The sequence below is a fragment of the Dicentrarchus labrax genome, unplaced genomic scaffold (genome assembly GCF_905237075.1).
Source record: "Dicentrarchus labrax unplaced genomic scaffold, dlabrax2021, whole genome shotgun sequence".
Classification (NCBI taxonomy): domain Eukaryota; kingdom Metazoa; phylum Chordata; class Actinopteri; family Moronidae; genus Dicentrarchus; species Dicentrarchus labrax.
The window spans coordinates 16,538,210-16,564,594 of record NW_026136705.1 but is presented as its reverse complement, the minus strand read 5'-3'; the positions used below and the strand labels follow the sequence as shown (position 1 = coordinate 16,564,594).

The 26,385-nt window shown below is 41.1% G+C and overlaps 1 protein-coding gene across 4 annotated transcripts in view; it reads right to left on the bottom strand.

Annotated features, from left to right (window-relative positions):
• LOC127364050 (pro-neuregulin-2, membrane-bound isoform) overlaps window positions 1–24,724 on the bottom strand; it is a 72,762-nt gene extending 48,038 nt beyond the window's left edge. For 3 of the 4 annotated variants that reach the window (XM_051401178.1, XM_051401177.1, XM_051401179.1), the window contains exon 1: window positions 24,080–24,724. In XM_051401178.1, the coding sequence (XP_051257138.1) occupies window positions 24,080–24,488 (409 nt within the window). In that variant the 5' untranslated portion in view covers window positions 24,489–24,724. Of the gene's footprint in view, window positions 1–3,231; window positions 3,456–24,079 lie in introns of those variants that run through there. The other variant, XM_051401176.1, reaches the window with a different exon arrangement.
• Between the last annotated feature and the right edge of the window lie 1,661 nt (window positions 24,725–26,385).

Genomic DNA, 26,385 nt, shown 5'->3' with positions numbered 1-26,385 from the left:
ATAGGTTTGAATAAAGAATAAAGTTAGCTGGCTCTCTGATTAGTTTCCTGTTTCTAGTTGTTGTTTGTACCAGCACACCAAAAAGCAATTTTGTAAGAGTAATTATATGAAGCAAGATCACACCTGAATTGGAAGCTGAGGTTGTCTGAGGCTTCGCCACCAGTTCCTAGACTATTGGTCTCTATTTCGTTTGCTGAATCATTTAAGTAGATCTATTTGAATGATAAAGGTGTGGTAGGTGTTAGTACATGATAAAAAGCATCTGGCACAAAATGAAGGAGCAAACTCTTCACTTCCACAAATAATTATTACCAACCTCACTGCGCACGCAAACCCAGACACACAGAAAGGAACTTGTTGTGTTTAGTCATGACATAAAATAAGATGGGTGGACGAAGTCTTAGATTATAACGTCATTACCAGCTATTTATGTAGGTCAGACGGACTTACCGAGATTTCTAACTACTACTCGAAACAGGCATATATTCATGTTGCATGTGTTGATGACAGATTTGATGAAATGCCTGTAGCATTTTCATTCGTCATGAGAAAGACAACAAAGTTGCACAGGTTTTCCCTTTCTAACCTCGGGCCAGTTTCATTAGAAAAGTCATGCAACATTCTTTAAAGAGTCTCAACTTTCAGCCACAATACACATAACTTTCAAAAAAGAAACCTGAAAGGAAATCATCATGTAACAGTGCAACAGCAAAATGCCCTAAATCAACACTTTCTGGTCCAAATGCTGGAGACGTCATAGCTAGTGAAAGGGCAATTATGGCTGAGAAATACCTGCTGTGAGGTAATCTCCTTCAATAAATGTGTAAGACTAAGTTTTCAGGGAACGTAAGGAACACAAGACAATACTGTCATGTTCTTGTGATGTCTGTGATGGTTGACTGACTAAAAACCTTGACATAATGCTCATGGGCCAGATTACATACAATTATATGTGGACACACCTGATCCACACAAGCACGTGTACACATGCAAGCACACAAAGTACATTGTATAACACATTATCCATAATGCAGATGAATGAGTCTTATACAAGGAGATGAACCTGCAATGTCATGTTAATGGAAACTCTAAGATCAACTGTGGATCCCCAGCAAACTGTTGATGTGGACAATTGGAATTTTTAGTTGTTTGAACATCAATCTAATCTTAAATTCTTTATTATTTGACTTTCCTTTACCTAGAACTTCACATATATTCACATAAAACAGGAACATTGCCAGTCACAAATCCACACTTTAGTGGACGCAATTTCAAGAGCAGCATCAAGACGTGCTAATCTACATTTGTCTGTTTGAGCACATTTCACTACATTTGGTGTGACTGCTGCTTATTTAGCACGCCAGCAAAGCAAGTTAGCTAGCTTAAAGATATTTGATTATTACTTGTGTAGACTTGTTTCCCGTTCTGCAAACAAAACCTTCTTTTGAACATAGTTTTACTGATAAACCGCATCCTCAAAAAAGTGATGTCAGTCATGGATAATTACAAGCTGGCATTTATTACAGAGCCAGGTAAAGCTGAAATAGTAGGTGGAGGATCCATCAATAAAAGTGTGGTTGATTCTTCTCTTTTTATCTTGGATGACCTATTTCGGAGCCATAGGCCCATAACACACCTGATGTGGTGCATGCACCATTAGAGCAGACGCAACAAGCGTCCCATAAGCATGTCTTCATTTTGACCTACTTTGAAAGCTCTATTTTACTATGTGGTAAGCACATAGTTTCAAACAGGTTTTTTTGATAAATCAATCACAGATCTAATTTTCAGTATGACAATGATAATTAAAAATCTGATTATTTTACCCTGGATACACTGAAAACTGATATACCACGTCAGCTAACACGTGTATCAATAAACAACAGTAGCAAATATACTTATAGTTACAATGTCAAATGCATATTGATAAAATTCAACAAAAGACAAGTGCAGCTGTTTTTCATTTGGGTAATTCTGTTCAAAGTAGACACACTGGAATATGTTTATCACACGCAGCTCTTCTTTATGTGTGCGGCAGCTGTGCGCTTTGATTAAAAAAGATGCCAAAAAATATTCTGCAAGCTCTCTGCGTCCAGTGTAGTTTTGGGAGCTGTTTATCTTACATGTTTACAGATCACAATCAAACTTGGAACGAGGGGGCAGTAATTATTTATACATTCAACTTTCATGGGTAATAAAACAGGAAAATTAACCACAGATGCCAAGAACAGTAGTAGTAGTACATTTAAGCTGAAAAGACGCAATTTAAATAGCTAGCAGACCTACAAAAAAATCTTGAAAATGCTAAACCCAGTCGTGAAGGCTATCTGTTGGAAGCTGACAGGAGTGACATCAGCAGGAACAAAATGGCTACCACCATCAAGAGATGCTGTCCAAGATACAGTATCTGATCAAACCATGAATGGTATATAGTAGTTTTGATAATAATCACGGTATTGTCCTTAAAGTGTCACTGAAACGGGGGTTGGGCTTCCCCATGACCTGAGGTCAAACTACAGTGACATGCTGCAGCTTGTAGGATCCACCACTGAGCAAGCACATTGCTATGTTTGTGACTCTAAGAGACAAGGAGCTCCCATACAATTCCAATGTCAAAGTAGCTTCCAGCAAAAATACAGACTTTTATGTTGAATAACTCACGCAGACTGAGAATTAAAATAAAAGCATCTTAGCAACTGTTGAATTATTAACCTTGTCAAAAAGTGCGCAATGAAACATTGTATTCTGCGATACAAACATCTCTTTTAAGATAAAACTGTTATATGTGGCAGAGCATTTGTGAAAACATGATCATGCGATGGATTAACGAAAACCTTTACAGCTCAGTCATTGGTTTTCAGAGAGCACATAATACTACAACTGTACTTTGGCTCTGTGTGGTCCAGAGCTTGTTTGACAAAAGTTTTAGTTGATTTATGCACCAAGTCATATCTTTTGACTTCCCTACAATTCCCAAGTGCTGCCAAACCCAGATGTGCCTCTACATGCTGTCCACATCAGGAGACCAATCCATGTGACAACCTAACGGCAAGCTTTGACAAGCCAAGGGGATACTTACTTTGTCCCACGCTTCCGTGATACAGTTAGAAAACTTAATCTCACACTTTTTCTCTCCAAGTCTCTCTCTCTCTGTCTCACTCTCACACACACATAGATATATACGTAGATACATGAAATGTAAGACAGAAACCATCTTTAAATTCCTTTTACCTGTAGTGGGATCATTTTCTTTCTCCTTTTGTCCTTTCTTACCACCCCTCTTTCTCCCTTTCTTATCTTTCCTCTTGCTTTCCGTCATGCTGTCAGAAGAAAGTAAATCCTCTCAGGAGAAGACTCAGGAAAAAAAACAGGTAGTCCTATTGGGAACGTGTGGCAAGTGGGCACCACCAGACTCTGAGCCTGTTAGAGCGTCTCTCCTCCTATATAGACTCACACCAATCAAGTACAGCAAGGAACCACCTACTCAGGGAGAGAGAGAGGGAGAGGGAGGGAGGGAGGGAGGGAGGGAGCGGGGAAAAAATAAGGAGAGAAAGGTAGAGAGGCACTGCTCAAGAAACTAAGAGGGAAAAAGTGAGAGAATACAGAGGGAGGGAGGGAAGAAATAGGGAGGGAGCGAGGAAGGCATTTCCCATTGCTTTAAGGCAATCAACTGTTCCCTTACTGGATCTATGATGAGATAAGCAGTGGCTCTTCCAGGCCCTGCAGCCACAACTGAGGACGGAGAGAGTCCCGGTCCTAGGGAGTCCACGCAAAAAGTTGGGCCATTCAAGCTCTATGTCCAAACTTTGTAACCAACTCTGTTTCCCCTACCTCAGGAGCATCTTCTCCTTCTAAAGACCCATAAAAAAAGTGGAGCGAGACCACTTAAGTTGTCCCCTCTGCACTGCTGACCCAACCCAGATAATCTGGAGACCTGCCCTTGCCAGGTTAATGTCGAGGGGTCCCAACACACTTCACATCTGGTTCAGATTTGCTGAGCACAGATTCTGTGGATATGTGTAAAAAAAGAGAGCAATGTGTGAGGTGCCAAATGTCAGATCACTATCTTTGACAGACTGCTTCTTGAAAAATCACACAATATCATCTTTGGCTTCCCTAGCTGCTCCCCTTCCTCACACATCTTGTCTGTTAGTGGCCCTCTCAGTACTACAGGCAAGTTCCAGCATGTCTGTGGTTGCAGCTCTTTCTTTCACTGTCGCTGTTAGCCAGGTGTCATCGATGTCCACGCAGCAATCAGGTAATCTTTAGCTTTTAAAGCTCTTACAAGACCCCTGGCATTAGGCAAATAAGGTAAATCTTTTTTTTTTTTTTTGTTAAGTGAGTGGGTTGCTTACTGTTGCTTGCTTTCAATATTTTCGATGTATTCAGTAGAAAGTTGAAAGCATAAAGGAGAATAAGGCAAGGGGAGACAAATGAGATAAAGGTAGGACAGGACTGGAGTTGAAGGCCAGCAGGGGCACATGTGTGGCTCCAGAAGTGCCAGGAAAAAAAGTCAACTTTAAATCAACTCCTGACTTTAATACACAAGAGGATGTTTTACTCAGGTTTGTTTGAAACAATATCTAATGCAAACATAACTTCGACGCTGCGGCTAATCTGTTTATCTTCATTTGACATAGCCCAAACTGTGACTACATGATGATCGCAGTATTATCTTAAGCTGCTATATCAAAGTAAGGTTTTCTAATTTCATGCTGACTGAACTTTGCTGTTCTGTTAAGTGGCAAGAAAAATACGTTGAAACAACAAAAGAGTGACTCTCAATGAAACTCACGTTAAAAAAAAATACAAATCTGCAGATGAGTCATCTGCGGGGGCCCTCCCGGGGTTTGTCTCAGTCCAGCCCTCAGAGGATTCTTGACGTAGCTTGGGAGGAGGCAGCAGCGGCAAGGATTGGAAAGGGGCAGCGGAATGGTCATGTCTTAACAGGTCAGCACACTCAATAGCATAAGCCTCATCTGTGGGCAAGAAGAGGTCAAATTGAGGCCAAGGTTTGACACGCCAATCAGGTCCAATGTAGTGCTTTTCCTACTTGAAAAACGAATTGCTCTTTCCTCTCTCCTCTCCTCCCAGTGGTTGCGCTCGATGATCAAATCTGTCAGCAGAGGTAACTGAGGACTGGCAGGGGCCTACGTTGTGTCAAAAAGCTGCCCTAACCCCCCCCCCGCTTCCTCCTCTACAATTCAACAAGATGAGACTCGTTCCCAGGCTTGTGTGTCTGTGGGTGGGCATTCGGTTTATGTATGTGTCAGAATTGTGAGTAGTTGTGACGTCAACACAAAAGAAATGCAGGTTTCTGGGTGATGCAGCGTAGATGCAAGATGTAATGCAGTGTAGCAGATATGATATATACCAATAGAAGCATTAGGAGCACATTAACCTGGGAATAGTGTGGACATCAATATGTAGCTCTTGCTACAAAGGTTTTGCAAACTTTTGCTGCTTAACAGTGAACGAATTCTAAAATTTGCTGCATGGAAGCAACACAACTGTGGCCCACTTGCAGAGTTACATAAAACATGTCTATGCAAAAAGTGTATCTATTTACACAAGAAAAAGCGAGAGGAAAGGGAGTCATAGTAGACTTCACACTGTCAGAAAATGAGGTTAGATTTTTTTTTACGCAAGATTGTATGATGAGCTCTGAACAAGGTTGAGCTGTTGTATATGAGCTTACGGAGTACAAGAGTCTGAAATGAACTCCATTTTTCACACCCAGACACAAATATGGTCATGGACGTGTGCATCTAAATCTCCTTCTCTTTTTTCTAGTCTACTTGAAAGCATCTGCTGTTTTTCAACAGCCGTGGGCCGTCTTTGGATTAGGGTCTGGAGGTGGAGGGGCACAGTGGGCCAGTGTGGGAGGAGCATGACTTGAAGAGCACATCCAAAAAAAAAAAAAAAAAAAAATATATATATATATATATATATATATATATATATATAAAGCCAACCCCTAAAAGTCTGGACATGGATCCTTTGTATGCCCTGCTCATAAATGCTTCACAGGCCCCATCTCTGCCTGCCTCCTCGTTGCCCCCAGAAAAGGGGAGACAGCTTTCTTGTATGATGGAGCTGAGCAGCTCCCTCCAAACAACAGCATACCTGCACATCATCACATTGATACCGCTCAACAGCACTCCTGCCCTTTCACAGGCATGAGAGTTTATCTTTTTAGACATAATGGCTTTAAACAGCCATTAGGTTATGTTGTTTACATCTGTCTGCCTTTTCGCCAACAAAGTGTATATGGGTGTGGGGGGCTTAAAGTAGGGTATAGTGCCTGCTTTTAACACACATCTGACTCTCAGAGGTGAGGCAAGGGCAGGGGGGTGGGGGAGGGCGGTTGGGGTGGGCACAACCCTAACCCTAAGAGGAACAGGAATGGAGGAATGAGGAAAAAGGAAAAAAGAGAGGCAAGCACAGAGGGTAAAAAGGAAAAAGGAGAGATTTGGTAGTTAAAATAATGTCCTCTTGAGATGAGATGACAGAAAACAGCCCCACCTGCTGATATTCACCTTTTAACAAGGCATCTGCTTCCTCAGCTGACCATGCACTGAAGTGTGTTGTTGGGCTGCATGATAACTGATATAAAAACCTGCACATCCAGCAGTAGTATCTGTCGTAAGTACAGATCAAGGAGACTGCGTAAAACACACATTTTTTTTAGGCATAAGTATAATATAGTTGAGCCAGACTTGCAGCTTTCCATGTGTGTTTATATGTTCTGTTTGTGAGTGTCTGTGCAAGTAGCTCTCTGTATGAATGACAGGAAAAAGATGAGAAGCATCAGACGAGACACTGAAGACTTATGTCACTGGGTGGGCTGGTGAAGCCCCCTTAAAGGGAGACACGACACAAGTCAATGCCGGTGACATCTGGAGGCCTGAGGAAGGGGCTATTTTCTCAAGGTCAGTTGTGCCAAGGTCAACTGAAATTCTAAATTTGAGTGTTACTGATAACTCTGCTCAGCAACAGATCGGGATCACAGAAAGAGACCAGAAATCACATCCACTGCCTAATTTACAACGGAGCAAATGAACATATGAATCAAAATCAGGCATTTACAGAGAGCTGCTAAAAATCAAAGAGAAACCACAAGAAAGAATTTAAGTGTTAAACAAGGAAGTGATCCTGGGTGGATTCAGCTCTTTGACGTTTCCGCAGCACATAACTGTCACCATGGTAACCACAGTCTTAAGGGTAGCAACTAGAGTATGTGAGAGAGATGTGGAAGGGCGGAGTGAGGATGAGAGACAGGGAGAGAGAAACAAGAAAGGATGCAAGCGAGAAAGTAGGCGATAATGTGTAAGAAATACAATGGGAGGAAGAGTGAGAGAGCTGGAAATAAAAGAAAGGTAAGACGGGGGGAGGGGGTGGGGGGGATGAGGAGAGACGGAACAAAAACCGAGAAACGAGAGAGCGAAACAAAGAAACACAGAGAGAGAGGTATCCACTGAGCAGCTGCAGCTTGGCCACTGTATCGCTCCATAAGAGAGATGTCCATGAGTAAGCCTGTGCCAAGCCTGCTGGGAAGCACTGCAGTAGCATCTCAGAGAGGGAGAGATGACAAACATCAGCACTGAGCATGCTCCACTCTCAAGGCCACTGAGAAAATGAGATTTCAGCTCTTTAGCCTCTCAGTTTGTTCAGTTCTCCAGCTCTATTCCAGCCTCCATCTGTCACTATCCAGCTTTCATGCGCACATCACACCACCAGTGCCCCTCTCTCTCTCTCTCTCTCTCTCTCTCTCTCTCTCTCTCTCTGTTTCAGATGTGACTCCACACTGGATACAATCTGACAGATGTGTCTGATAACTGATTGATCTAATGGTAAGAGGCATCTTTCCCACTTATGGCCATGCTGACTCATATTGTGACAGGTTTGATTGGGGCTGAGAGGAACAAGAGATGAGCATAGCAACTCATCAACCAATGGGGCATGATACTGCAATAACAGGCCAGCACCACGGCAGCCTCACACACACACGCACACACACACACACACACACACAGCCCTGTTGCCAGATGTGATCTCTGTGCCTCCAAACTCTTACCGATCGTCTTCCTTATCTGGACGACAGCCAGAGCTGCCCTGTAAATGACATGACAGCCATACATTTGTGTCAGACCTACAATTAACCCGAAGTTGATTTATTTTTTTACATTTTTTTGCTCTTCATGCTTGTTCTGCAGGCAGACAGACAGACAAACCAACGCTGAGATACAACTGTGTGCTTTTCAGCTTCATGACTGTAAATTGATGCCTCTTTCTGGCATCAGTCATGGTTACGTGATGAAGTGTGCAATAATGTGTGTGAGACAGAGAGAGAGAGAGAGAGAGAGACAAAGTTTGTGTGTGTCCACTGTATGTATTGCATGTGTGTGAGGACACAGTGTAGTATGAAAAAGAAGCTGTAGAGGATGTCAATTGCCACTCAACTTCCACTGTGGCTAAAGCACCGAACACTGTAAAATAATTTCTCTTCTCGCTGATAACACTGGTGATAAAAATTTCTATCAAAGTAGATGTGCTACATCCTCTCTGTCTATAAATCTTTTAACAAAGAGCCTCTCGATTGAACAATAATAGCTTATTGGGGTGAAACTGAAATAGCACAAATATTTTTAATGACAGATGCTGTCTGAGCATGACTTTGATGATCCTCTTAAACAAAAATCCGCTTCTCTTAAGGCTGCCTGATTGAATCTCTCTCTCTCTTTCTCTCTCTCTCTCTCTCTCTCTCTCTCTCTCTGTATATTTTTCCCTCTTTTTAAACATATTTATTTTTCCAAGTCTCTGTCTGTCTCTCTCTGCCTGTCTCCCTCCCTTCTGTCTAAGGGAGAGATAAAGAGGTCTGTGCGACAGTGAGCAGATTGACTTGAAGATAGGAGGCTGGAAGCAGATCTCTTCCACCTCCTCATTCTGCTCTTTCTCTCTTGCTCTCACCCAGATGAATAGACAAACAATCTCCCACATGCTCTCACAGTTTATCAAACACACACCCACATAGAACCAGGTCTTCATGCAAACACATATGTGTGCTCTCACCAGATAGAACAACACACACTCAATCTAAGTGTCCTTGGGCCGACAAAGTATACACTGTCACACTCAAATACAAACATACCCCCTCAAACACGCACATACGCATACGCATACAAACACACAGGTGCATCCACATGTAAATAGAAGAAGCACATGGGTCATTGATGCGTTCAAAATGGATGGAGTGGTTTTCCACTCATAGTGTACCTAATACAAACCATTTCCCTGTATAAAAGTATACTTTACGAAATGGACTTTTTAAGACACTACCTCTGAATCACAACATGACACACATAGCCTTGTTGTGTTTTTTTTTTCCACTGCGCACACTAAAACCAAATGACGAAACTTTTGGCATCACTGCATCACATCACTTCGAAAGAGTGAAGAAATGTGAATAAAAATCCATTAAATGAATGAGTCTTAAAAAGAGAATTTTCAGTGTACAGTATCAATGTTATCATTTGTATTGTCTGGACATGCACACTTGGACACAATGACATAGTATTTATTATCTTAATCTCAGGAAAGATTTAAATGACTCCCCAACCATCACTTTTTTTATTTTTTTATTTTTTTTATCCATGACCGCAAACATTTGAATTGTGGACTTAAATAAATCACAAATGTCACTTTGCTGTAAATCAGTCTATCAATTAACATTTCATATGTTGTTAAAATCAACTTTAAACTGCAGAAATGTAAATTGACACGAGGGAAAACACGGGAAGGTTGTGCTCTTATCAGCAACTGCCCCCCTTCAAAAACATTCAGGCATCCGTTCTCTGCTTTGCATTCTTCGCATCAAATCAAATTCCTTTTGCGCTCTGCACTTGTCCTTTATCTCCAGAATGTGCTTTTAGAGCAGCACAAACATGTCACAATGAGGACACTGTGAAGAGTTTCACACAGAGTGAAACCAGCTCCTTGGTCAGATCATTTGCATTTCTGCTTTTGCCTCTCATGGTTGAGCTTGGGCTTGTCAAGAGTCTGTCTTATCTCTTTGTTTGTTTTTCACCAATGTAGGCTTTTCCTGGAAAACAGGCCACTACGCATGTGTAAGCTTAGCTCATGCTTTGGCGGCATAAGCCTAGATCAAGGCGGTCTCAAATTGAGTGATGCTTGATAAGTGGGCAAGAGGGTGGCCCCGGTTTACGGTGCCAGGATGGCCTCACACTGTGCTCTGGCAAGCCAGACATGGCTGACAGGAAGCCAGGACTGTGGTTGGGTCATCTCAGAGCGACAAGATGACTGCACACAGGCCCACAAAACCCTCTCCACCCCTCTAGAAGCAGTTAATTCCATCGCCAAGTGCACCAGTGACTGACAACCACAGTACTAAGAAGGAGGTCAAAGCTAGCTGAAGCTGTAATAGCTCTAAATAGGCAAGCCATCGTCAGTATGAGCAGCTTAGTGATGGAGGAGCAATACTAAAGCTTTAGCCTTAAATCTAATAGTTGCGTTTTAGCCAACAGAGTATTAATTGTTGCTCAAAAAGACATGTAGTAATAATATAATACTAAACCATGTTTTTGTGGATAAAGACAGGGGAGGATAGGTTACTCTCAACTTGTTGACCACAGCACAAAACCGAGGCCAAACAGCCAATAGTATTTATCAGAACGGCATTATTACAGAGTTTTGACAGGATAAAAAGAGAAACCATCCCTTGTATTATATTTCATGGTACATTTTGTGTTGTTTTGTAATACTGGCTTGCCTACAGTGGTTTCCTGGCCCATGGCCATTTGCAGTATGATAACTGCCTGCTTGCAAGCCTAATGTCATGGAGACAACAAGGGAATGAAAAGAAACATGCCTAGACAATGAATAGCAAAAGTACACATCCCAACAGATGTGATGGAGAAAAAAGCGGAAATGGGGTTACAGGGCTCACACTACAGGGACTTTCTGTAACACTGATCTTTCTGGCTTTTACAAGTACAACAGACCTCTGTGAGAAATGTTGCTTTCTCATTTAGGGTAAAACACCCGAGGAGTTAAGGGGTATCAATATCACAAGGGAGATATATTCCTCTTTTGTCTGCATTTGCTGCAGTGAGGTGATGGTGAGTGTGCTGGTCTGTGGGCCAGCTGGGACACATCTCAGTTCACCCGTGCACACACACACATGCACCCACACATACACACACACATGCGCACACACTGAAGCTTGCTTTACGCTGCTCACTATCTTTCAACAACAAGCTGAGCAGGGACCAGACGGAAAGAGGTCCTATTTGTGCAGGAAGATAAATACACTTCTGCACCCAGTCCTGTCCCCTCCAGATTAGAGCAACACAATAATGAGCAGGAGCACTGGTGGAAGGTCAGAAGAAAGCAAGGGTAAAAGGATAGAGTAACAGCCGACTAACAAAACACACATACACGCAGGAGTAATCACAGACAGACACACATGCTTTTATCTTTAATTATCAGAACGTCATATTTGATAATCATCTGAATTAGCAACAACATTTTTTCCCTTGTACTGTATTTTGCATGTGAATTTAACCAGGTGTGTTATTTGTGAAGTTAAAGTATGTCACTTATGAATATGGATGAAACCCCAGCTGGGAATCACTATCTTTTTCAATCTTCCCAAATCATTCACTCTGGAAAAGATCCAGGTTTTACAACTTAATGGCGTCACAGTTTTTTTAGAAACCCAGACAGGAAACAAGAGTCACTGGGGGTGTGTGTGTGTCAAGTATCTCTCCATCTTACAGTGGAATGATGGTGAATCGAAATGTTTAAATATCTATGTACGTACTGTAAATATTCAGGCATGAGTGTGTCAAGTTGTTTACAAGTAATTCTTCTGTGAGTCAGCAGTGTCATAATCTTTTATCAGTTACTCCTCGGCGTTGCATTCGGGATGGTAACACTCAATCACGGACCACAGGATTAGGCAATTCATCTCTCACTATGAATGCGTGTTTTCTTTAACTCTGCTGAAAAAAACCTCTCATAGTCGCAGACCCCTTTACTGTTGAGGGAAACATGATTTTGTCTTGGTCCACTTCCAAACACTGCTAAGAAGCCATTCCATTCTGTTTAAAGTCTTTTCATGTTAAGACACACATCAATCCACACCTACAACATACCTGAGGAAACAAACCTTCTCTCAGGATATGTACTGTGTGTGTGGGGTGAACATGGCCGGACACGTCCCTTAAACACACCGGGAGGCGCCCAGCGGGAGTGCCGGCAGCCCCTCTTTTCAACACTTCGGCACGCTGCACACAAACACAGTTGCCCTTCCCATGGTCCTTTTGTTCCCTATCGTTTTGTTGAAGTTCCTGTCATGGACACTGTCAGCTTTCTCTGGACATTTATAACTGACAGTTATACTACACTTTTGGACAAACAAGCACTTCAATTTATGACATTATTTCAGGACCAAATGGCACAAATCATGCTTGAATCACTGCACAAATGCAGACAAGCTTCTGAAAGTACCCATCTCACAACTGACGCAGGAAAACATGCATATGCTTGCCGACACAAAATTATAGCAAATGCACTTTACAGAAATTCAGACAATTACCCAAAGAATAACACACCCAGACACTGGCAAGCATCTACACAGACTGGGGGGAAAATGTACTTATATTGCTCGCATTCCATATGAAATTCTCTGAAGCAAAACTTGATGCAGACAAATAGAATCGGAAGAGACTAGTTTACTTTATGTATGTTTAAAAAGGTTGCAAAGGTACTACTTTGAGTTTTACATGCCAGTCCCGGACAATGCTCAGTTTCCTGTGTTGCAACAACAAACTTTATTACCATGACCTAAAAAAACGTCCAAACAACTGTTGTCCCTGCCATAAAATCATGACATAACATAACAGGCTCAAATCTACAGATAAAACCAGGGTAGAACTAGAAACTGGTGCATGATGGAGCAGTGGGTTGGGGCCTATAGAAAATGAATGCCACAGACTAAGTCTGCAGTGAAAGGTTATCTCCTGCACTGTCCTTCAGTGTCATGCTGCTTCCTGTGAATCTACCTGACACCTTGGTGAGGAGACACTGTGATGAAGAAGCACCCAGAGCTACAAATGAATAACTGACAGGCAGATTTCATGCACAAACTGCTATAATAAATTAATTTCCCAAGCTGCATATTCTAAACAGCACTGACTTACATTCACTTTTAAAATGTAGACAAATATGGACGTAGAATACACTACAGTGCAGTTCAATACTGCCTGCCTAGTAATAATTAGCTGTACTAATTCTGCCAGAGACTTTGGCAGCCTAGTTGACAAGTTTACAACTGACTAGACATTTTGTTTTCACCTTCCAGCTAAAACATGTTACCTTGTTTTTTGGAACATCATCATTAATTCATCATCTCCAAGGAAATGTGATAAACATTGCTTTCATGCTGTTTTTCCAAGGTTACAAGCAGGACATTGTGTTTCACCTGTATTGACAAAAATTCCAACATTGCTCAAGTTGACTGACACTGGCAAGACAAGACAATGCACTTTTTTTTGTTTGTGATGTACTATATATATAACCTGAAGCTAAGGATGACATTGAAAACCTTGAGCCATTTACCTTTGATACCCTGCGACAAAGGTTCCCTGCTGTCATCTATAAACCAGTTCAAGGAATATTATGGAATGTGTTTTCTCTGGTGCTAAGCCCACAGCTAGAAAGATCTACAGGCAAAAGAACATGGAAATGTGTGCCCGCCAGCTTCACCCTCCCTCTTTGGACTGAGCAATAGTAGGTTACTTCTACAACATGACAAAACAATGTTGATCTCAACAGTAATTTGTGTGATCTTGACACTCCTGACAACAAGCCTGGTGTTACAGCCAATTATACTGTTCATAAAGAGTATCCATCAACTGTGAATCTAACCCTGTGTCAGTATGAGTTTGCAGAGACAACAAGCACCAGAAGTGGGTAGAAAAAGATATTACATGCCACAGTAACTAGTTTAATATTAAAAGGGCGCCAAGCGACTTAATCAGATTTCAGATCATTGAAAAATGAGCTCACCCGGGTTTTCCAGAGTTATGCCATTTACATGCATTGATCCAGAGATGGATTAACAGACTAAACAGGGTTAATAATGGAGCTGTCGATAGATGTAAACAAAGGCAAATGCATATGAAATGAGGTTAATAGCCATGAAACCAATTAATAGCATTTGTTTTAGTTAATCCGTTGGCTACATATATGTAGTACGAATTTAGAGCATAAAACTACAATATTTTCTGAGTATAAGACATCTAGACCATGCAAAAACAGAGGAATAATGTTTTATTAATGGTGCTGAATGATTGATTTGTTTTCTGTTATGTTGCTGTTTCCTGGTTGCAAAATGACAAATCCATGGTGTGGCATTTTCCATGCTAAAAGTACAAGTACAAGACAGAGAGACATTCTTTCAGTACACCTACATATGTACAAAGTGTATGTTTAGATTTAATATTTGCCTATTCTTTATGTGATTTTATTTTTTTACTCTGGCCCCTTTTTTTCTGTTTATTGCTGATACTATTTGTGACTTTAAAGGGTTAATTTTGTCGACAACCTTTCATGCTGTGCACGGAAAAAAACGTTTTAAATATTTAATTACATGCACCGGCTGCAGCCTGTGAAGGAAGAGTATTGCAGCCCAAGATAGCTGCAAATTACTGAATGATTCAAAAGGCAAGGTAAACTTAAACTGCCTTCACAAAGCAGCAGGATGCAAGTCGTAAAGAGCAGGCCAATATAAACACATTAAACAGTGTATCGGGTGGGAAATATTAATAGGTCATATTATAAAGCAAGGTTGTGTCTCGAGTTGTTGTGTTTTAAATTATATTGTAGATTCAATGAAAGATTTTGATTTTTCTATAGTGATATTTTAATGTTGGCATGTGACTTATGTTGTTTAATGCTAATTGTGATTAAAAAAAGAAAGAAAACTGCATTCAGGATGCCGTGTTTTTAAGGTAATAATTGTATCTAATACTATTGTATTCAAATGTTACCGTTTTTTGGGGGGGATATCCAGCACTGGGGGGTAGCTGTGGATGTTTTTATCGACACAACTGCTAGTTATTACTGGGTATCTTTCTGACCTTGGTCCAACACTGTACATGATTTCTGCTCCCCGAGGGACACCATTACGGTTAGTTTAGTCAAAAGAACACATCTGCTTATAGCTCGCTGCAGTAGTAACAGCATAGGTCTGACACTAGAAAGATGGCTTCCTTTTTTGAACAAAGTAAAATCCAAATGGCAGTGACTTTCACAGTTGTTATCGGGTGCATATCTCCCGGACTGTGCAGTGACTGTGGGCTTTTGAGTGTTTTTGACACAGCTCCAGCCACAGGGGCAGGGAGTCTAACAACTGCTGTGACATTCCCAACGGACTCATCCCTTTCAACTTTTCGGTGTTTCTCCTGCCTCCTGATCCTGATCATATACTGCCTCATTGTGGTGAAGGCAACATTCTTCAGTGGGTTGAAAAATTCAGTCCTAATTGTTAAAGAAAAGCAGAGAGGCAGGGTTTAAACTGTGATCACAGAGGCTAAAGTCAAAATAATACAATGTTTTTTGTTAGACTGTTGTTCTGTTTAGTAGGACCTTTACTGTAAGTTATTATTTTTCATCTCAGATTACAGTTATAGTTAGTATAAGTTGGGTTGTTACTGAACAAACAGCTGCTTGCTGCTGGGCAGTAACAGCAGCCTACAGTGATACAGAGGGACACAGTCTAAATAGCTGAACTATGTAAAGGGAAAGAATTTTAATTAATATTAATATCTACCATTACATCATTATTTCAACGCAAGTGACACTACAATAGTTTCCTGCTCAGGTCGCTGTAGTTTATCTGATGATTTAAAGAATAAATTGATGTAAATAAAGTTTGATGCCCTAGATATTCTAGAAATATCATATACACCTCAAGTTACTTAGCAAATGTTGCAACTTGCTACATCTTTGATGGAAACACTTATTCATAGCAGTAAAAAAAAGGGGGGATGCAACCATCCAATAATGAAGGTAAACATCACAATATTAACTTTACAAATAAAACAGGTCTTAGTAAAAGGGTAATATAATTACTTTAAGATGTTTACATGACCCCTGCCTTCATCAAAGTGCTCTTATAATCATATCAAGGTCAGAAGCCACTGACTGCTCCCCAATTAAAGGCCTCCTATTTATTACTTTGAGGTATATTCTTCATTCAGACCTTGTGGATGTACTGTAGCTTTGGAATCACACACAAATATCAAATGCTGATCTAATTGCTCAATACTGATAGCACAAGGCAAATACAATTCTACCACCAAACCCGTACATAAATAATAGACATAAATTTGGATGTCCTCACAGAAAATAGGTGGTCTAAACAGTTTTGCTGTTCTAAAAGCAGCTTTCATCCCACTTTATGAATACGAGCCAGAGATTAATGGAGATTATTGGTTGTGACATTATGTACTAACTGTAAGACTAATCTGCATTCACACCACCAGCAGCCGACCCAATCCTGCTCCTCTGTCTGATGGCTGATTTCAGCCAGCTGTTTGCAAGCTGCAGTGTTGCAGCAGTACTGTACTGCCTGAACTGCTGATCCATGTACTAATGATTTTAAGAACAAGGTAAGAGTTGTATATAAGAAACCAAGCATTCTGTAATCGTACAAAGAAAATGGTGACTTGTCTGTCAGGTTTTTCATTATGTGAATGCGTGTAGCATTACATACAGTGAACTGCAGATGAACCAACTCTTGATGATGCTAAATGCATATGCATAATCATACCTCCAAATGTCTATTACTAACCTGATGTACATACAATAAATATTATTATAATTAATTTATCAATTATTTTCAGGTTTTAACTTTAGGCCTCACTCTCCCTTTTTTGAACCACCTTTGCTGACATGCAATTTTGTCAGCCTCAACATCTTACAAATATTTTAAATTCTTTGAAAATCTCACTAAAACAGTTTAAAGTTATGTGGAGAATATGATTAATTGGATATAAAATTACAAGCATGGCACTGCAGACTTGTTTTCATAGTTCTTATCCAGCTGAACTTAGAGTAAGCCCATTATTCTTCATGAGCCCAGACATAATTCTGTATTACAGCATGGAAATTTATAATCATCCAAAGCATTGCTTTGGTGTGTGTGAAATCAAAGGGCATGTTAAACAGACATTCAAAACTGTGGAAAATATCTGTCACAGTAGAGTGGTTAAACCATTCATGTAGAACTAAACTCATGTTAAACCAATCATAATGGCTGGTAGTACTTTAGTCCTTTGGTGCAGCACATTAGAGCAGAATTAGCAAGTAAAAACAACTTAGTTTTGTGTCATTCCTGAGCTTTCACAAACAAACAGCACTGTAGCTCATCAAAAGAAGTTCTTTCTCATCAGAAGTGAATCTTTTTGTTGTGATAAGAGTATGTACAGTACAATCCAAGGTTTTGCTTAGTGTAGTCTATTAAAACACAACTTTGTCTGCTTTCGCACTTTTGTAAGTGTTTTAGGAGTTTAATCATGAAAATCTCCAATTCCAATTCCTGCTGTTGGGATTTCACCAGCTAAATATGAACTTTGGATCAATGTAACTTATGTTGAAATGAGATTGAAAGAAATACAAACAAATATAATCACAATTCAGTGCAAATTCCACATTCAAAAAGCCACTGATAAACTGCTAATTTATATATTTTTTTAACTTTTACACCCTGGCATGCTCATGATCTCATCTGTGACGCTGTCACATTCTAGATATATTCGTCAGACGTCTGCTACTGTGAAATACCAGACAAGCTGCTGAGAGTTCTCTCGAGGCCGACATTTTGTGGATCTAATAACCTTAATAATGGCTACATTTTAGGTGAGCATGTCCCCTAATATTGCACATGCTGGTGTAATTTACTGGAACATCAGAGCAACCATTGTTTCCTCAACTACATCTTTGATTGCTTGGTATGTTGAGTCATGCTGAGAATGGTCTACTGTAACTCTGGCCAGAAATTTGCTGAATATTAAATCAGGTCATGTGGGTTGCTAGTGAGTCTCATGAAATGCTGGGATTTTATCGTCAGTAAGTTGGCAAGTAAGTTAGTTCTTTGTGTGTGCACAAACTAGTCCTCTCTCGTATCATTTTATTAGCGTGGATCTAGTAGAATTACTGCCCGCTTTCTGTAAACCCTTTTTAAAATAATGGTGCTATCAAATCTCTAAACCTGTGAACATAATAAGACAGAGGTCTGGCTACGTGGGATTATTTTACATTAGCTGTCATAAAAATAACTTGACTACCCTAATAAAGTATGTTGTTAAACAGCAGACAGAGTTAGCAACTATAAACTAGCCACTAAAGAACCACCTACCAAACTGAAAACCCCAAACTGCAGCAGCAGTCGGTAGAGAAATACAAGAAGAATGATTATTGGATGTACATTCATAAGGTGGCCAGAATGAATGCTAATGTTGCTCCATGTTGTCTGGGTGTATAAGGCAACTGTTTGCTAACACATTTAAAAGTGCTGCGTCAAAGGCGACTGGGGACGCTTTAGATTCTTGAGGATGTTTTGTCACAAAAAAAGTAAAAAAAATTGAATTGAGAAATGTTCTAGCATTAACTTCTATTTTGCTCTTTCTAAATTATTGATATTGCATTCATATAATTGATAACCTGAATTGTATATGTAAATCTAAAACCTACTCTATTTACTGTTGAGGGATTCTCTTAACTATACAGACCATGTCTTTACCCTGATTATTGGAAGGCTGTATTGACTATAAACTACACAATGGGTCTGTATACCTTCTGCACTTTATGTACTGCTTTACTTACAGAAAAGTAGGAAAAATCATACTCTACAGCAATTATACCATACTATCAAAAGTCCAGTTAAGAAAATATGATTCAGAAAAAGTAATGTGTATGAAGCCTGGGCTGATGCAATTTTAAAGAACTGCTGAATGTAAAGGGCTTCAAAGTAAATGCTGAGAAGACCAAAGTTGGAGCAGAACAGGAATTTTAAATTCCTCACTACTGTATTCGTCATCTAGCCTCAACAAACATGCATAATTCCTAAGAGCTGCACAGTGCTTTACAGATTAAATGAACCAACGGACACCCTATTAGCTCTTAACAGGACCCTGCTACTTCCCAGCAATGTTTTCTTCAAACCCCCCCCGGCCAGGATAGCAAAGTGATGACCTGCCATACTTTGACTGTGACTTTGACAAAAGGTTTACCCTGAGCCAGGCCATACAACAATGATAGCAATAATACAGGCTTAGTAGTATACACTTGTTAAAAAATAATAATCGGTACATATGTTGCAGATGCGCAAAATCCTGGTATCAGAATCGGTATCGGGAAGGAAAAATGGTATTGGAACATCTCAAAACTTAGGGCTGAAAAGAGAAAGATGCTGGGTTTTTTATACAGGTTGTAGCAGCCATCACAAACAACACCTGACGAAATCCCCCTGACTTTATATTTTTAGGTGGTATTAAAGCCCAGTGACTGAAAGGCTCCGAGCACACCACTCTGTTTTGTAACAGCTGTGCTCTGCAAACAGGTATCAACCATGACCTGAATCAGCAAACTTCAACTCTACCATGAAAACTGGTCTGTCACTGCAGAAGTGTGACTTTTGTTCACACAAAAGTCAGCGATCCAATGTGCTCACCCTGCCATAATGATAGCTTGTAAAATTATGTCTTTAGAAATGTGGAGTACAAAACTGAGTGACTGTGAGAAAGTGCCTAACAGAAGAGGGAAATGAGGGGCCAATTACTGAAAATGGCCATGCCCTTTTTTCATACATCTTATAAATATACATCAAGATATCTTGTTAGCATAGCGGAGATTCAGCTGTCTGCGTAAATGACCCGGTGAACATAAAAAACAGTCCATAAACATACACTATAACCTCAGTTGAAACAAATCCACGCTTCCAGCTGGTCAATCTCATTAGCATCTACCTCTGCCCTGGGCGAGAGGCACTACAGCACTGACAGTTGAAAACACTTCAATCATACTTATCTAAACAAACACACATCCTGTACAACAATAATCAGGGCATTAAATAAAGTAAATGAGCACCTTTGTCACAATCAACTGTTTGCTACATTGCCCTTGAATGTACTTTGCTATTAGGGTTATAATGACCAACCTGTAGATGGTTGTGGATTCATAACGCCATCAGACAAACCTATGGGCTAAGAGCAGAACCCATCAGCCATCAGCAGCTGTCATTCGTGTTCTATGTCTAGCTCTTCTAAGGAACTCTCAATTCACAGAAAGATGCATAGCTCGGGGCAAAATTCTGCCTGTCTACCACCTCAATGCAGCAGCTGCGACCTGCATACAGTGGGACTTCACAGTGACAGATTAGTGATAGAGTGTGCATTCACAACAAAATTGTTACATTAATTTACGTCAGAGAAAAAAAACAGGCTTAATGAGCAATAAATAAATACTCAGAAGAGTGAGACTGATTTGCACGTTTGTTAATTGCAAGTATGAAGGCGGTTTTTGGGCGATGTGTTACTTCTCCATTCAGATGACTTTTTTTTGTGCATAAGCGTTGTACTGATTTGTACTATCTTTTTTTTTTACTGATACAATTCTCCCACAAGTCTGTATACACCCACACACATGCTCACACAAAATGCAAACTCCATGGGGTCTATGGATAGACAAAATGCCATCGGCCTCGCATACCACATTTGTTTCATTATACAGACTTTTGATTTAGACTGAGCCATGAAGGATAAAAACCCTATTGTTATGCTAATAGTAAGGGCTAAAAGGCAGATGTGACATACTTGAAATTACAGTTCTAGTTCTAGTCCTGAAAACATATCCCCTCTCAATAAGGTAGACGTCATTATCTTTTTCTGTCATCTCATCTCATACCCTCAGTTGATAAAAACAAAAACAGTGCATGGTATATAACACAGCACACGATTGACAGAGTTTGGTAAGAGAAGATAATGAACAATATGCAAACATTGTCTTCTGTCATAGAAAAGGACTCAGTGTCTGAATGAATTAGATTTAATTTATTAAAAATGGACAAAAACGTGTATGTAGAGATGTCGGATTCCTGGTTCACTACTTCTATACCAATAAGGCAGAAAGGGGAGTAAATACAAAAGTGTGCACAGAGGAATAGGTCATAGGGCTTTATAATGTCATTTCAGGTGGCTGCAGTTATACTGTATGGTCCACTGTGAATTGCCTTACTCTGTGAAACGTGTCTGGATTAAATGTTCCTTTCATTTTACAGGAGATGGTGTTTTGTCATCAGTGACTTGTCACAAAGCAGCACTGGACTTGAAATACTTGCTGTCATGTGTTTATGCTAAGATACAGTACTAGACTTTACAGTTTGTACTACACCCTTCTTTTCTTTACAGTACAATAATGTCAAGAGACAATGTTGCAGTATCAGTCAGGTACAACATGATCTGCTGGAGACATTGGCAGCCAGTATGAGAGACAGATTTGATAGCTTAAAAAGAGCCTGTGTTTGAACATGTTTGTTGTAATCTATATCAGAAGAACAGTATGTCTTGGTGTTTTCTTTTCTTCTTTGGCAGGAAACCCAGAGCTCCCAGCTGACTGGATCCTGAGGAAGGGGTACAGGTGGTTAAGTGCTGTAGGTAGCCTGTTTTTCAGCCAGCCCTTAGGAACCAGAAGACAACAACTTTAAGAGCTGTACAGTATGTACGTTCAGTCCCCTGGTGCACACACTTGGGAGCTTGTGCGCGAGAGGGATTCAAGGCAAATTTGAGATGTGTGCTAAGTGGGCCTGGAATCAATGTCTGGGGCCAGACAAAGCTGCTTATGCAGCAGTTCAAGGTTCAAGGCCAAGACACAATGGCCCATAATACAGATGCACTGATACGGTGTTAGGGAACTTAATATGAGGGAAAGAAGCGGTTATTGTTGATCCTGAGTCCCTGCTGAATAAAGGAGGGAGCTCAAAGGTGCAAGAGAATGTCAAGGGACTAACTGTTTGTCTCTATGTTGAAAGTGGCATGACTGGGGAGGAGGCAGGGTCAGAAAATAAACAGTGATGAGATCAATTACACTGTGTACTAAAGTCCCTCAATCACAAAGCCCCACCTGAGCAACATCAGCTATGTTGTTGGGTACTTTGAACTAAATAAAAGAGATCCACAGAGGCCCAGGAAGCGGGTGTGGCAACTCTCTGAGGTAACAAAGTGAGGTGGCCATGCCAGTTTAAACGCGTCACTGGCGAGCTTTGCTAAGTGGCAGAAGAATTGACGGGGGATGTTTGGGCTGTTCAAGGAACTCAGGAGGTAATAAGGTCCATTTTGTGTTACCTCTCTAATGGGATGATGAGTTTAAAGAGTTAAGAGTGAGTGTGGCAAAATCAAAAAGAGAGGGGAGCATTCGTGTCTCATGAGTACAGGCTAAGAGGATTTGAGAAGGCAGCGGTACACACATCATGTTCTAGGCCACAACACTTGAGTGGAAGTACAAATGTGTGTACCATACAATAGTAAAATATTATATCTTATTATATGTGTGACATGTGCTCGTACTGGCTCAAAACATTCAAAGTATGGAAGACAAGCTGCCTCACGTTTTGACGTTGTGTTGCAGGCTGGCCAGCGTTGGACATTAGTTGTAGACACAAGTAAAGGAGTGGCTCTGTGACAAGCACTGCGAGGTGTTTGAGATCCAGTTACAGACACTGACACTACTTTATAATTAAAGTAGCAGAGACTAGTTTTACCCACGGCGGAGAGCAAAAAAGACAAGCAGCTCTTAGCCCCATGAATACTGTCACTAAACAATGCACAATTTTAAAAGAAAAAATGTGTGTCTGTGCATCCTCCTACACATGTACATGAATGTGTGCAGCCATATTCAGCATTGCTCCTGATCACTTTCTTTAACTTCCATAGCCTGAACAAAATGATCAGCCTTGATTCTCATTTGTGAAATCTTACAATAAGCCACGTGGGAGGGAGGAAGGGATGGAGGGAGAGGGGGGGCGAGTATATATAACAATATAAATACACTTGAATATCATCCGTGACAATGGATATACTAAAAAAAAAAAAAAAAAGAATAAATAACGACTTGTTACACATAAAATGTGACTGGTGGGATTTTAAAATGATTCCCTAAGGGCGACATCTACTGACCAAAGTCCAGTCCTGAATAATTCGGGCATGACTCTTAACTAAAACCCTCAAGTGTTGAGTGGTTAAGTTGATAATTTGACAGTTTCAACAAAAACAACCCCATCGATTCCAGGTTAGGACTACAACACCCACTACGAGCCCTCTGCCGGCACAAGAAGATGTATGTGTGTATACAGGACTTGGACTACGCCAGCCTATGCCAAAGTACGGGGTATTAAAGCATTAAAGCAGGGCGTGAGCCTAAATATAGCCTAGGAACCAATTTGCTTAGGGCAGCCTGATTTTCCACACGTGATACCGGTGATACAGGCCGCTGTCCCTGGTCCTGAAATTGTACCGGGTCCATCAAATGCATGTGATCGGTGTTCACATAAGAAAGCCGTGCCAATTTCTAAAAAACACAAATCTAAATGTGAAGCCTAGAAAAGTGAAAGATGAGCTAGAATGCGCCTAAAAGCTTGAAAGTATAATGCGGGTTTGCAGATGCAGATAGTTCGATACACACAAACTGCAATTCCTCATAAGCAACAGTGCGAGGCGTATGTCTGATGCAGTTCAGGGGGAAAGAGAATGGGAGAGAGAAAGAGAGTTTGATTGATCATGTGGGCTATGGGAGCCTGCGAGAGTTGTCGAAAATTGCTGCATAGACGCCCCTTAGGCACCTATCTGGTACCCACTGACTCCAAACCATGCCGTGGCCAAAATAACCACAATTCACCAGAGTGCCTGTTACCAAAAGCCCCCTAAGCCAGCGGGCTGTTAACAGACCGTTCATTCTTCCGGGTTGGACTTCACCGGTAATCCACAATACATTAACTTACCGCAGTCCTCACACAAGATCTTCCCAACATCCTTTTTTAGGTTCTTTGCACTCGTGTCCAGAGGCGCAAACGATGCCTTGAAAACCAAGGGCTCGTCAGTGGGGTCCATGAAAAAAATGTACTTGTGGTTCTTCTTCACTTTGGTGCACGGAGCCTCAGATCCAAATTCCCCTACGGTGACGAGCTGTTCTCGCTCCAGACCCCCGCTGTTTAGGGGCCAAACATCCAGCACTTTGACATTCACACGGTACGGCTCCGCGGAGACGTTCACAGGCGTAGACTGCACCTTGCCCTCGATCACCACGGCGGATTTGTAAGCCTGGTCCTGCAGGGAATTCAAACTCGGGGAGTAGCAGGCGAATGAGACCCCGATGACCAGCATGGATAAATGTACTGAATCAAGCCTCATGCCGCCTGCTTTGGCTCGGTGGTCGCTGGTCGCGTTGCGGCAGGGCTCTCTCGGCTGCGGGGCGATGGCGATGGAGCTGGGTTGAATGAAGAGACAGCAAGTAGGCTCCAGTAGCACGGCAGCGCGGCAGACCTTGCATAAGTGTCCATGCCATCGGGATCCGCTGCTTTTTCGAGTGATTTTCAATGGGTAAACAGCAGCTTTGAAACGGGGGAAACCGCGGGATGATGCTGGGTTTCAAATCCAGTCACTGCTTTCTGCTAATAATACGGCATCGTAGATAGGCTAAGCAAGGAAATTGGCGGATTCTCCCCTCCAGAAGATGCCCCCTATGCTGCCATAGTAGCCTTAACTGCAAGACGACGCCACTCTTATCTTTGCCCAAAAATTGCAGTGGTGGGGTACCGCTATGATGGTTTTCTGTATCATCTGCAGCGGAGGGAAAAAAGACGCAAAATGCTGCAGTGAACCACAAGTTTGGTAGTCCGGCCGCAAAACATAAGCCACGTTTCATTCCAAAAAATAAAAGAATATTTCTCGTCGGCAGCTATAACGCTAATACGGCGCCTTCCACCGCGGCTCTCTCTCCGCCTCCCCCACTAGCCACAGACGGAGAGAAAATAATGCCGATTGCCAAGGGGCTCCGTCAACAAAAACGCAGGATTGGAGCACTGAGATACAGGCAACCGATGGACCAAAGGGTCGATCTCCTCACTCCCAAAACCCAGTTACTGTATGTCAATCACTCCATGGTGTTTTATCAGCGGTGATCTCACGTTATAATGAAACCAACGAAATCCTAAATCCATGACTGTCCCTCCTCAAAATCTCATCTTACTGTAGCCAAGGCATCACTCCAAAAAAAAAAAAAAAAAATTAAATACATTCACATTAAAAAATGCAGCCGCATATAGTCCGGTGGGCCTAGAAAAATCATATGGCTGCGATGACTAAGGCTGCGAAAGCATTTCAGATTCTTCAAGAGACTGTTTTGAATGAGTTTTGCGTCTCATCCCATTAAGTCATGCCCTGCATTCAGGTCACATTCGCTGCTCTGCCGCTGAAAAAACTGATGTTGAAGCACCGCATTAAATCCATACAGCTAAAACAGCAGCATTATCGGGTCCAAAGCAGAGGGAAACTATTTATAATCACTTCAGAAGGAAGGAATTCAGTGAAAGTGTGCCTCGCTGTGTCTTTACAGTTATAATTTAATGTGTTCACATGATAATGTAGCTCTGAGAGGACACTTTGACAAATGACTAAACCTAACTGGACACAAATTAAAACAGGGATATTAACACGTGTGGTTATAACCAATTGCAATGTTTAGATGGAGTTATGGTTGTGATGGTTTGGTTTGGTTTGGTTTGGTTTAGCCTAAATGCCAAAAAGAATGCGGATACAGGATGTTGTACTGACAGTATTTACAAAGAGCGACATCTGCTGACCGCAGTGTATTTATGAGCAATTTGACACATACTTGCTGTAAATGCTGCTGTAAATCAAACAGCAAAGGTACTAACTTGGGAAAAAGCAGAACACCAAATCTGAATATCTGTCCAATAAAATATTCTCACTGTGGAATGAAATAATAACGTTATCAGAGACATATGATGAGTTTAGGGCAATGCATATGTTTATATTGAATTATACTAAAACGGTGAGCCCATGGGTCTCAGAACAAACTAATTAGTGTTGTGCATTATAAAATACATACATTACATTTACTTATGTTTTCACGTAAGCACATGTCCGGAAGCCCTGACGCAGACGTGGCTGCTCTCCGTGGTCCTGAAACTTTACAGGGCCTATAAGTTAGCCCCATAGTGCTGATGTAAGGCGTACAATCTTTAATACTTGTGTGAACTGAAGTCCTCTTCCCTGTAAGAGTGCT